This window comes from Amblyomma mixtum, chromosome 10 (assembly GCF_055824585.1).
Source record: "Amblyomma mixtum isolate Tamu chromosome 10, ASM5582458v1, whole genome shotgun sequence".
NCBI lineage: Eukaryota > Metazoa > Arthropoda > Arachnida > Ixodida > Ixodidae > Amblyomma > Amblyomma mixtum.
The window spans coordinates 145,473,981-145,487,252 of NC_143021.1; the positions used below are offsets into that span (position 1 = coordinate 145,473,981).

A 13,272-nucleotide genomic window follows, 5' to 3' on the forward strand; every position below is an offset into this window, starting at 1 on the left:
AGAAAAAGCAAGTGCAGGTCCTAGTCCAGGCTAAAATAAAGCAGTCCTCTGATAAATGGCTGGCTGAAGTTCGTAAGGCATATAAAGGGCGGCCAAGAAAATTCTGGAACCATATAAGCTGGTTGGGAAAAACAAGTCAAAGAAAGCAGGAACAGATTAAAGATGCTGAGGGAAAATATTTAGAGGGAGACGATGCTGTGAACTACATTACGTCATTTATGGCTGCGTCTTTTAACAACGACAATGGGGTAATCTCCCCAAGTGAGGGGGCAACACAGGACAGCAAAATAGAGAACAGCTTAGAACTGACTAGTCTTAACTGGAAAAAGGCTGAAGCAAATATTCCTAAAACCACATCTGCTGGGATAGACGAAATTCCAATTAAGCTGATTAATGAACTTGGCCCAAGAAGCAAGGAAGCGCTGATAAAAGCATTGGAGACAGTCATAAAAAATAGGCAAATTCCGCACGGCCACCCCCCCCCCCCCCCCCCCATCTCCTTCCGGACGCCCATGAATTCATGCTGTTTGTTAACCAGCTCTGTGTACGCCGCGAGGGGTGACGTAGTGGCCGGGAATAGGGTGCCTCAATGCGCGAGCGCTCCGTTGAGGGTGAAGACAACTGTGTCGTCTGCTACGGCGGCCGCCATCGCCATGCCCACTTTAAAGGCGCGGGGCGTGCGCCAAGAGGCTTTGTGCACTTGCCGCTGCAAGAGCGCGCTTGTCTTGGGGACCAAAAGAAAACACAACTGCGTTTCACGCCTCTTGTAATGAAGTGTAAACAGAATAGGCTTGTAAGGGATAACTGTCCAAATATTTTAAGATTTGGACGGTCGTTTCTCCTCGCACACGACGACTCGGGTGCTAGATTGGAAAGAGTTCATAGAGCGCACTATTAACCTAACTGCAGGATTAAAATAAGTTAATAATAACAGCAATACCATAAGCAGGTAGATTGCATTCAATCACTCAATTGTGTAACTAAATAAGAACGCTCCAATTGCCTTATTCACATGTATTGTCAACCCCAATACTAGAATGACAGTTTTTTGTAGAAAAAAAAAGATTTATGTGCTTTACGTACCTTTTCCTAAGAAATAAAATCCAGCGCATTCGCCACACGTACACGAACCAATATCGCAGTACCTGGGTCGCGCATGCATGCATTGCATGTGCACTGAAAACCCCAGATATCTCCAGGTATTTTTATACGCTTGTAGTCGGCCATTCGAACTTGGCGGGACCACTGTATATTGGTCAAATAATGAGGAAAGTTATTAGTCGCAGTGAAAATACATCCGTTTATACTCGAATGGAATCGACATTTTGGTGTCATCGATAGGTCATTTATCGTCTCTGCAACACTTACAAAACCAGGCCATCCGCATTATTACCCGCAGCCCTTTCTCATCTAATGCTCGTTCTTTATTACAGGAGCACAGTATTTTACCAGTCTACCAGCTTTTCCAGTATCACCTTGCAATCATGTTCTTTAGATTACTACATGGCACCCTACATTTTCAGTTTGTAGACCCCAATCCGCTCATCAATCACAACCCTACCAGATTTGCAGCAAGAAACAATTTTCTACTCCCCAAAGTCCATACCAATTATGGTAAATCGACGTCGTCTTTTCAAGCCATTTCAATTTGGAACACATTGCCACCCAATCTAAAAACATCAATTTCCTTGCCTGAATTCCAAAACAAACTTAAAGTATTTTTATTGGAATGCTGATGTGTTATTCTCTTTTTGCTGATGTGTTATATTACCTGCGTTATTGTGATTTTTGACCTTGTTTTTGTGAAGTATTGATTTTATATTTTCTATATTTTGTATTTATTCCCCAAACTATCCTGTAACGATTTCTTGTACTAATGATTTATCGAGGGTCCCGGTGCAGTCTTTGACTTTGGGACCCTCGTCTGTACATTTATGTTGTTTTGTATATTTTTTGGGACCAATAAAGCCTAACTTTCTTCAAAAAAAAAATGAGTGTCGACTGCATTAGTATAAATCAATGCACACCTAAGACAGTGTTTTAAAGACAAAGTAACAATTTATTGCCGCGATCAGAAGTTACTTGAATCCAAACAATCATTAATAGTGTTTATAACCATGAAAAATTTTTATTTGCCCTGAAAAAAAATATTTCAGGGTACTTTGAAGGCATGTCTGCACAATCATCCTTGTCTTCAAAACCTGGAGTCAATGCAAAACAAACAATGCAATTTAGGACTCTTATTAGGTGTAAAAATAGTAACTCTGCTAATGCTAGCAGCATGGGTGTACTTCAGTGTCGATAGCAGCTTAGGTTAAATTAACTCCTGCACACGTCTTGCTTGCGTGACCGTTGAGACGAGCTTTCTGAAGGTGTCGGAAGAAGACGCGCAGTCTCAATCTTGCGTACCTGTCGGTCAGCGTTTTCCGGATTTCTTCGTCATGGCTTGCGCAGAGCTTCAAGCGTGGTCGGTATGCTTGCATGCAGGAGACATTTCCTAGGTATGCTGTAAGTGAGCGGAGAGGTGACTTCATTGCCACTAGTTTGCCTGTGCACCATGAGTTTATTCCAACAAAGTACTCCACGTAGATTTTGAGCATGTGCATCACGCCATCTCATTTATCTCATCAGGTTCCGCTTCTGTTCTTTCTTTCTTTGCCTGGGAGAGAAGGTCTACCAGATATTCGCGGTCATCGAGATCGTAGCCCGTCGTCCGTGGGGTAAATAAAAACTGGCTCACGCTCACAAGCCTCAGAGCGCATTTCATGTCATACGCACTGGGCACAGGTTTTAAGGCGGAAGCCTTTAATGCCTCATCGTTGTAAGCAGGAGTTGTCGACAGAAAATGTCACGCTTTTCAATTGGTCGAAATGCTCGTGACGTCACAGTGCGCGAATTTCAAATGGGGCCAATTGCACTTTGGCTAGTAACCATGCAACCAATCAAAGGGATCGTATAGTGATGCTCCAACTAAGTGGGACTGAGTTTAGTTAATTGCTTAATTAATCAATTAGCCTAATTAAGATAGAGGAGAATGAAGAGGTCAGAAGACAGAGGAAAAGAAAAGACGCGCGCCGCAGCGACAACAGCGTCCGCGGAAGGAGACGCTGCTGAAAGAACAGATAAGTACGAAGCCGCGTTCGCTCCACCACCACGCACTTCCCCACTCAGTTCGACGTTGCTCGTTTCATATACGTTGTGTCGAACATCCTAGACAGTTCCAACATTTGACAGGTGAATGACAGAACACGATGGATAGAACTACAATGATATAAATATGAAATAGCCTAATTAACCTTTCTAGTTAGACCGCATAAATTAATAAAACCGAGAACGAAATTGGTCGAGTTGGGGAATCGAACCAGGGTCTCCGGAGTGCGATACGAGCACGCTAGCCACTCCGTAATGCCAGCTGAATGGTTTGGAATGAACAAAGGCGCGTCTAGCTAATACGGCGTCTTCGTTCACTCCCATCTTCCCCCTTTCCCTTACGGCGAGGTGCAGGTGTCCACCCAGATATGCGAGAGAGATACATTTCCTTTCCTCAAAAAATAAATTTACCGTCCAGCAAGGCGTACAGCCGAATTGGCGATGGCGTTCTGTGGACTCCCTGGCAGCGTTGCAAGACGCTGTCGCGTTCCACTCTTACAGGCGAAGCTTAACATGTTAACCACACATCAGTAACACACGCAGACAGCCAATGGACGCGTCATTCGCTGGTAGCACATGAATCATCATTCACAACCACATTCGTGGCAGAATGCTGTACTCAGGCTTTCGTCTTGCACCACTTTAGTCGCCAAAGTGACTCCTAATTTTTCTCAGTCTAACCACCGAAAAGAGGTTCTCGAGACAATCCTGTAAGAGTCTGCTGGTAAGAAAAAAATCGTACCCTTCATTTCCCAGCAACACTTGGGAGGTGGGGGTGCACTATGGCACACAACAACCCGGTATTTTTCGATGTGCGCCCGGTCAGCACCAAGAGAAAAGGCGACAAAGCGAAAGCACGTGTTACGGCCGCCGCGCCGCCGCGAGAAAGGGCATGAGAATGGCCCCCGATGGACTGTCACGGCCGACGAGGCGGCACTCGCCCTCCCAAAGGGTGTCTTCACCCTAGAGAGGACGCGCGCGCATCGAGACGCGCGCGCATCGAGGCACCCTAGCCGGGAAGTTAGTGAAAAAGCGAGAAGCACCTGCGTAGCGGCGGTTCCTCCTCGCCCAGGCGCTGGTTCGAATATGGTGGTCTTCCCCGGGGAGGCGACATTGTACCTTTCAAAGAAAAGCAATACCCTTCACGGAGCGGCGGAGAGGAGGGAGGAGGGGAGGAATTGAGGCATCCTAGCTATTTTTGCAAGGAGTATATGGTGAGGAGAAAGCGTGCTGAAAGCTTCTTCGACGAGCGGAGGGGAGAAGAGGGAGAGAGTACAGCGCTAAGCTGAGCGCCCGCTAGCATTTTCTTGGGCCGGGCACAAGCTGCTGGGCATCGCGTAGCAAAGATCGTGCGAGCCTCACCCATTGCGGTGCGTCGGCACTTCTGTCTGTCTTTACTCAGCGGACGTGAGTCAGCTCATGCAGTCGTGACTGTGACCTTGACGACAGCTAGGAGCAAGATTAGGCCACATTTTCAGGGGGCGGAAAAAGCAGTTCTTTGTGAGACCGCCACAGCGGACGTCGTACAGTGTTAGCAATGCCTTGCGCAAGCCGGCAGTATACGCTGGTTGGGTTCGCCCCGGAGCTTGACTGGAGGCCCCTGACCTTCCTCAAGCCTTTTCCAGCCAACCGAGTGTGCAGCGCATGCGGACTGGTGCGAAAGAAGACCGCGTGGCTCCCCTGCATGCACGTGCTGTGCCAGTCTTGCTACGACCAGTGCGGCCAGGATGGCTCGAACGAGTGTCCTCTGGACAGCAACCACTTCGAGGAGGATGACGTCTCCTTCATAGACACATCCGGTGACGATCTGCTGAGAAGACAGGTAAGCGAGCATGTAAAAGGAGTAGCTACCTGTTTTTTTTTAAATTTTATTTCGTTTCGTTTGCCGCGCAGAGTATTCCTCGCATGTCTACACATATCGCATCCATCGGAGGGCAGTGCAAAAGTGTTATGCCAAAAAAGAGCCCTGTAAAATATTCCTACCGTTGCGCATGTCCTTTGTCAGCGGAATTTTACGTTAGATATTGATGGTAACCGTACAATAATGAGGCCGCCACAACCTTCAAAATTGGAGCTAGCAAGCATTTTTGCTCCCTGTTAGGCCGTTTCGAAGCGCTCTGCGTGACATTGTTCCACTTAAAAGCCGCATTTCTCCTCGCACTTCGCTTCTTTCAAGAGCTGGAGATGATATGCGGGGTGCATTGGTGAGCCCCGAAGCAAAAAAACCAGAGGCCGTTTAAACCTCCGTCGTAAACTGAGGGCATTTCGATAATTACTGAAGAACAGCCTTCTGACTTTGGCTAAGGCCGTGCCTAGAACGTTGACAGTGCGCATCAAGAAGAGCGTAATTTCTTAATCTGTCCAATCTAAATCTTACTTTATCGACTGTTTAAATTCGGGCAAGAAATACTACAACGACCGTTCAGAAAAACATTCTCTTTTTACTGATTTCGCTTTCCACGGAGAGAAGAAGCTAGTTACTAGACTTTGTATTACTTTATCATATTGCATCACAACCATGTGGGCGTACGCGCTCTTCACTTACCTCGCACAGCTGGCTGCGTTCAGTGCTTCCTTGGTTGGCACGTGGATACACAGACGGCGGAAAGCCTTCCGTTTAAGTCGCGCGAAGCCGACATCTGTCCGTTTCTACCTTCCCACTGTGTACAAACCCGCATGTCTTGTTCTTGTACTGAAAAAGCCCATCTTGTTTTCAAAGTTCGCGTGCGGTACTAGCACGGGGACATAACGCCGCCGCTGTGAAGCCGTCCTGCAGGTCCTCGATGCACCCTAGAATGCCGTGCTGGAAGCGGGCGTAGCCAGCGTTATTGGGGACAGGCCTTCGTATTTTAGAGCGTTATCTCCAGTAGTCGCTTTACTTAAGGCCGTATGAGTACGCAGCACAAAGTGATTGTGTAAATATGGCAGCCATAGTGGTTACCGTTTGAATATACATAGCTTGCACCGACGTTACATCCGATCGCCGTCGGTTGCGAGTCGGCCATGCTGCCGAACCACCGCCAGACCACCTCTAGCTTACCGCTGCCTATTTGTTAGCTCGCAACGTGTTGGTTCTCGTCCATCCGTAGATTCAGTATGGTTTGTGTGCCACCCTTGGCTGCTCCGACCATAGCGACAGCTCCAGGTGAAAGAACCCGATTAACACGAACTTCTTTCGCTTTCGTGTAAGATAATCGTAGGCATGCAAGTGCGAGCGCTCCATGACTCACTAGGAATCTGCGCGACCTGTGGCTGGCTCGCAATAGGCGCGACGAATTGGAGCCCGACAACCCAAATTTACTTGCGTGCGGAGTGCACTTTGTGGCAGGTAAGAGGCTTGTGTCATCACCTAAATGTTTGCGAAAACGTGGGAAGCAATGGCCACACCCTGAAGTGAATGTTGCTGTTTTGGATGACGCCATCCGATTAGTCCCACAACACAAACCCAGACTGGGTGCCGCGTCGCTGCATCCTAGCTACAGCACTAGGCAAGCCGGTTCGGATCGCCACGACCGCAGAGAGCAATGACGGCAGAAAAAGCGGCGTGCCGAAGCCGATCTTTTCGTCTCGTAGGCGCATCGCAGACGGGCTTCTCACCCACCTGCTGTAGAAATCATTCTGTGCCTCCATTGATTAGAAGGCTTTCATTTCCTCCAACATTACACAGCCGGCACACGATATCTTTCTGCGCCACTTCAGGGAGCACATCAACGCCCATCGTCCCGTCGACTCCCGGTCGCAGCGTGTACGGACCTATTCGCACTTTTCAGCAACGGTGGCGCCCCCACGCGGTTATTTTCCGAAGCGCTCGCCCGGTGATCAGCGTTCGCAGTGCAAGCAGCTACGCTTCGCGCAGTGGATGTGCCGACGCGAAAAGTGCGATGCAATCATTTGTGCAGTGTCCCCCAGGGCATAAATCATGCAGCGTGACATGAATTGAGCCTGCACAGTTCCTCTCGGTACAAAAAATTGAAATCACTGTAGCTTCCAGCTGTGGATCGGGAATAAAGTGACTGATCCAAAATTAGTGGTCGTGTACTGTGAGCCCGTCTAGAAAGATTTGTTCTTGCGTTATCTTGGTGAGTTGGGCGCCACAGCGTGAGTGGTTAGGGCGCTCCTCGGTCCGAAGTTTTATGACTTCAATCAAGGATCTTAACCCTCTGCGACCACGGCTGAAAGCCGGCACCGTGTCGCCGCTGCAGATTACAGAGTACTCTCGCCACATGGCGTCAAGAATAAAAAAAAAGCACAGGCCGGTTAGAGAGTTTACCTATACGTGTTTTAAAGGTGTGGTTTGAATGTTGACTGTTAATGTTTTGACCGTGGTGCTCATAAAACATCTAAATGTAGCGGACCCCTGTGCACAGTAATGTTTTGCGAAACGTTCTGTATTTTCCGCTCGTTGTCGTGTTCACGGGTTCTGTAGTTAGGGCGAGGTTAAAGCAATACATTAGTGGCGGAATTGACGGATTACTGTAATTTACAATATGCAGTTCACACCTGTCAGCAGGGCTCAATTTCTTCTGAAAAAAAATTTGTTCACTAGACTGTCTGCGTCCAATACATGTAGCCCAGAGGAGCAACGTGTGCGACAGGCGCATAAAATTTATCTGCAAACACTCCAGAACGATAACATTCTAATAAAGTAAGCGTACAGAATGTCATTGCATATCCGCCGATATTGAAAGATACTGTACTGTCCGCGCCTATAGTTAGTGCGCAAAGCGCGAAATTTCAGCTTTTGGGCATTACAGCCCGCGGATTGCATACCTGAAATTACGGTACATTGAAGCCAGTTACTTAGCGTTTCATGCTAAAAAGTTGCAGCGCAAAGTAATGCAACAGAGGACCGAAAAGAGGCGCTTGAAGGGCTTATTTCGTCTCCTGCCTTTCTTTTCGTTGTATGGTTTCAAGCGGTTAGTGGATCATATGGCTGGCATTAAAAGGTGTCTCATCCTCTACGACGCACCTCTGCGTTGGTTTAGCGAGCGACATAACCGTTCCGACAAACACAACAAGGCCGAGAGCTGCATGCTCCTTCATACGCGAGCGCTTCCGTGGCACCTCCATCACCGCTCCGTTCTCCATGACGCTGGTGCCGCCGCGCCACCTATAGGCGCTGAAAAGTGCGAATATTTTCACTTCGTCTGCGTAGCGTACGCGCGCCGAACGAATAAGTTCAGACCAGTAGCCTGCACTGAATGTTTCATGCCTCTGTGGAGTAGGCATCGTACCCGAAACATAAGAAAATAATTCGTGATTCGGCAGCATGGCCGCAAGCGCTTGATGGGGGCTAAGTGACGCCACGTGGAAGCTATGTGTACTACTCTATATTCGCTTACCGGTAAATACCCGAGTGTGCAAACAGCCAAATTGGACCACTGAGTGGTATGATTTGTACACAGATTGTGAACCACCTAATTGTCGTAGAATATTCGGAGTGGTATCAATCGATTCAGCGGGTTAAGGAGCATAAAATTTCTAGTGGAATCAAAGCTTTCTTAGCATATTAAAGGGATTCGTTCCGACGGTCCTTGTCCTCTACAGCCATAACTTCTTGCACTTCAGACGTTCCTTACGACCAAACTATTTGACGTAGGGCGAGGTGGCACCAAACGATTTGTCTTCTTACGCTGTATACGTTGACATCTAAATGGTTCGTGCAAAACAAAAAAAAACTAAACTTCTATAAATCACGCTAACTTTTTCGAGGAACTAAAGAGAGCGGTCTTCCACCTGTTGCAAGGCTGCTCGGTGACATGTTACAGACATTCTTCCAACATGCTGTGTCAGTTCACAATCAGAGCCCCATTCTTTTAAAGACGTTCGACGAATCGTTAGGCAAATAATTTTATCTCTTGTACAGAATTCTGTTTTTATTCATGATTTGATATAACATACTGAGCAACGTGAACGATTCATCTTCTTTATGCAGTAGAAATAGACTTGATTTTTTTTTTCAAGATATCTCTCGCGTTTACCGTTTCATTTCTGAGGCCCGCAAAAAAGCGCATAATATCAAAACTCATTTCCTATTCGCTACACCCACAGAATTTCACAAAAACGTCCCTCGCCAGATAGCCTCACCATCTCTCCAAGTGCCTTATTTTGTATCCTTGCAGGTGAAGTGTTGGAATGAAGGGAGTGGCTGCCAGTACGGGACAGCTGCTTCACGGATCGTCCGGCATTTCCAGCTGGAATGTGAATACCACTCCGTCCGTTGTCCCAGGTGCTCGGCCAGCGTTCTTTGCAGGGATGTGTGCGAGCACCTGCGGTCGGCCTCTTGCAACACTTCGACAGCTCTCGCGTCCGAAAGCCAAGTTCCACCGGCTCACTCGGAGGAGGCAGCGTCGTGGACTTCTTTTAGAGCAGCCTTCGAAAGGCAAGCGGCTGAAACCACAGCGTATCTGAGGCCGATGGCTGCTGATATCAGCACGCATGGGGTCCGATTAAGCGATATCTCTCATGGCATGAACACACTAAAGGAGACACTGCGTCAAGAACTAATATCTTTAAAAGTGCAGAACCACGAGAAAATAACGTCGTCCCACGCTGAACTCAAACAATGTTTTGCGACATGCAGCGATACAGTTAGCACTTGTTTGAAAACTATAAAAATGGTAGAAAAAACAGTGAACGATAAATTGAGCGGAACTCGAGACGTCTTGTCGCAGATTGCAGCTAGCATTGAACAAGTCAAGGCTCAATTGAAGGACAGCGTTCAAAAGTCATTGCAGCCCGATACCAATGTGCGTGGAGAAGGTGCACTACATGAGACGCCCTGCTATTTTTTCGTAAAAGGAGTGAAGTCGCTTCAAGACAAGGCGGTGAGGGATGGCATGGCTGACTACGACAGCGAGAAGATGTACCTTCGCGGCTACTGTATGTCTCCTGGAGTCAGGATCGTTTGTTGGGGGATGCGTGTACAGCTGCACTTCAAGTACACCCTGCAGAAGGGCGATATGGACGATGATGTCCAGTGGCCTTTCAAGCGCAAGATCCGGATGAGCGTAATTCATTCGAGAGGTATAGAAGAGCGCGTGTGGGTAGAGGAGTCATTTCCATCTGACCAACGTCATCAAAAGCCAAAAACATCAAGGAACGAGTCGTTTTACACTGCTCCTTGCTTTATACTCCAACATCTCATCCGTTACGGGTACGTAGATAATGACCAGCTTCGGATAAAGTTCGAGCTGCTGCCTTGAGTCACGCTTGAGCGCGGACAGGGGACATCCCTTACTACTTCGTGTTAGGAAACGCCCTTGTACGCTCCATTTCTCTCTTCAGTTCTTTGTGGAGTAACTATACAATATGTAGAAATTCCTCTGAAAACACTTGTATGAAGGCTCCTTTCTCAACAGCTGTGATTAGAAAAACACTGCCCACAAATAACTCCTAATTCTGTTCTATTTCTCACCCCCAGATGTCCCCTGGCGTGAAATGTAAAGTTTAAACAGCTAAATAAACACTTTCCCTCTCGCTGCGAATGCTGCGTGTTTCTCGAAACATCTCGGTGGTACAAAAGTAACCGGTTAGTGGGTCCATTTCTGATTGTATCGTTTTTATGGCGACAAAAAGAACGGCGTCCTTTATTCGCGAAAGGAGTACAAAATCCAACATTTATATCCACCAAGACATAATGGCTGCGACGTTATTATAATCTCGGTAAGTATTATCCATTTACTTACAGGTACTGCTAATCACGTACTGGAATACTGGAAGAAGGGCACATAAAAGATTGCCAAGTACTTGAAACAATGGAATGAGCCAGCTTTGACAACATGTTTGTGTTAACAGCAACTTTTAGTGCTTTGGATAACAGTATAATTAAACGCGAGAAGGAAGAAGGTGTTTACGAATACACATATACACATTATTTATACATTCTGAAAAAAAAGAAGACCTTTTCGCAGACAAACCTCCAAGCAAATAAAAATAATAATGATATCGTGTTTGTAATGATGTTTCTTATTAATGAGTCACAAGCAATGACACAAAGCTATCACTTTATGGACTGTTAAGAACTGATCGATCTAGGCTATTCCTATCGCTTACTCGTGGAAAATACGAAAATATGAAGCAGTCTGTACGAAATGGTTGCTCGGTGAGTGTTTGTGAATGCTTATAACTTGTTATCCTTGTTGTATCGTAAGTAATGCACCTCGAAGTAGCTACTTTCATCTGCTTGTCAGTTAATGTGGCTCTGCTTTGAAGAGTTAGAATGTTAGCATTCATAAACAGCTCAGTTGGAAAATCTGTTAGTTTGTATTTATGAAAGATAAATCTCACTGCCTTGCTTTGCACCCGCCCTAGTTTGTGCATGCGTTCTTTAGTAAACGGAAACCAAGATATGTTTACGTACTCCAGGATGGATCTGATGGACATGTTGCAAGCTAGTCATTTTGCACCAGACGGTGCTCGTCGAAGACATCTTTTGAGGAATAATAGCCGTTTTAGGGAGCTAGATGTGATGTATATATTTGGGTGTCCCACCTGAAGTCTTTTGTCAGCATCACACGAAGATATTTATATTCATGGAATATAGTCATTTAGGTGCTTTTAAGGTTGTATTGGAAGTCTGAACGTTGTATTTCCCTCTTTCTTCATTGTACAGCGGATAATTTTTTACGTTAAGTAATATATTACAACCAGGGGTAGTTTTTTCACCGTAAATATAAACACTTCGAAGCCACGGCATATTCGAAATAAAAAAAGAACGTTATTTTAGTTCCCAGAACCGGTTCTTGAGTCAGGATCAGAGCAACTCGGCCAACCATAGAACAGCCTCATGTCAGCTTCTATATACGCCGTATCTTCGAGCATTTCCTTCCGAAGCAGGTTAATACAGCAACATTGCTCTCATCCCAAGAAACGGCCTTCTTTAGACGAGCTCACGAAGGTAGGCTTCACCGCAGCAGTTTTCTAAACGAGCACCCATCTGGCCCACGGTGCGCAAGCCGGCATCGCGAGTGTGTAAGCTACGTACTCCGCTACTAGATAAGATAAGAAGTTTATTTAGAAAGGTACAAATGTCTGGGAGAATGGAGAAAAGGCAGTGAGATACCTGACAAAGCGCTATCCCCCCTCCCCCCCCAACACCCAGAAGTTGACACTTGTTCAGACAATGCAGTACGAGAAAGCTTCAAAGACAACTTTGACATCTTACTTAAAAGAGCTCATTATACAAGTAAAAGAGCATTCTAAAAAAAAGGCAAACTTCTTTAACATGTTTCTTAAAACGGCTTAAAGCACAAGTCTTAAGAACTTAAACGACAAGCAAATATGCACAACAGAATTTAAATCATTCAAAAAACGCTTTCAGTCTAAGTTTGCAATGACAGCAAATAATCAAGGAGAGTGTTCTTAAAAGCAATGGTTGCAGTACTCTCTTCTAGGATTTGTCTGATAAAAGGATATTTGTTGAAGAACTCTGTTATACAATAAGATAGTATTTGGGTACCGTAATTTGTTCACTGCTTTGTTTTTCTGCATGTATTATTTCGTAAGTTGTGAGAGTGATTTCTCTCCCGGTATTGCTTTGAGAAGGCGGCAGGGTTCGTCTTCATTTGACGATAGATTGTGAGGGCTTGTTTTTGATACAATATATTTCGAACGGCTAGGAGTTTGTTTCCTGAATAGCGGTGCTGAATGACAGAGCCCGGATGTTCGCTCTATGAGCCTTAAAGACCTTTTCTGTAGCACATGGATGCTGTCCGAGTTGGTTTTGGTTGTAGATCCCCACACAAGCAGGCAGTAATGAATATGTGATTGAATTAATGAGTAGTAAAGTTGTTTTAAAAGCCAGATTGGAATTAGTAGCCTTAACTTGCAAAGTAAGCCAATAGAACGCGATATTTCAGTCCGCACATGGTTTGTACGAACAGACCAATCAAAATTTTCATGGAAATAAACTCCAAGAAATTTATGCGACAGAACTCGATCAATGACTTGTCCGTCGAAGTGAATAGGTGTTTCACCTATAATTAGCTTGTTGCGTGGCCTAAATATAATGTAATTTGTTTTATTTGTATTAGGTGATTTATCTCATTGGCTGACAGCAAACAAATTAGAATTAAACCATTTTTTCACGCGATGCTGAAGATGGTGTAGTTCAGTTCCTGA

General features: G+C 45.8%; 1 protein-coding gene across 1 annotated transcript; it reads left to right on the plus strand.

Annotated features, from left to right (window-relative positions):
- Window positions 1-4,511: 4,511 nt before the first annotated feature.
- LOC149327208 (TNF receptor-associated factor 6-like) lies at window positions 4,512-10,637 on the plus strand. The gene is made up of 2 exons (XM_089563193.1): window positions 4,512-4,972; window positions 9,273-10,637. Exons 1-2 carry the CDS (start codon window positions 4,688-4,690, stop codon window positions 10,353-10,355), a joined length of 1,368 nt encoding a protein of 455 aa, XP_089419319.1. The 5' UTR covers window positions 4,512-4,687; the 3' UTR covers window positions 10,356-10,637.
- Window positions 10,638-13,272: the final 2,635 nt, after the last annotated feature.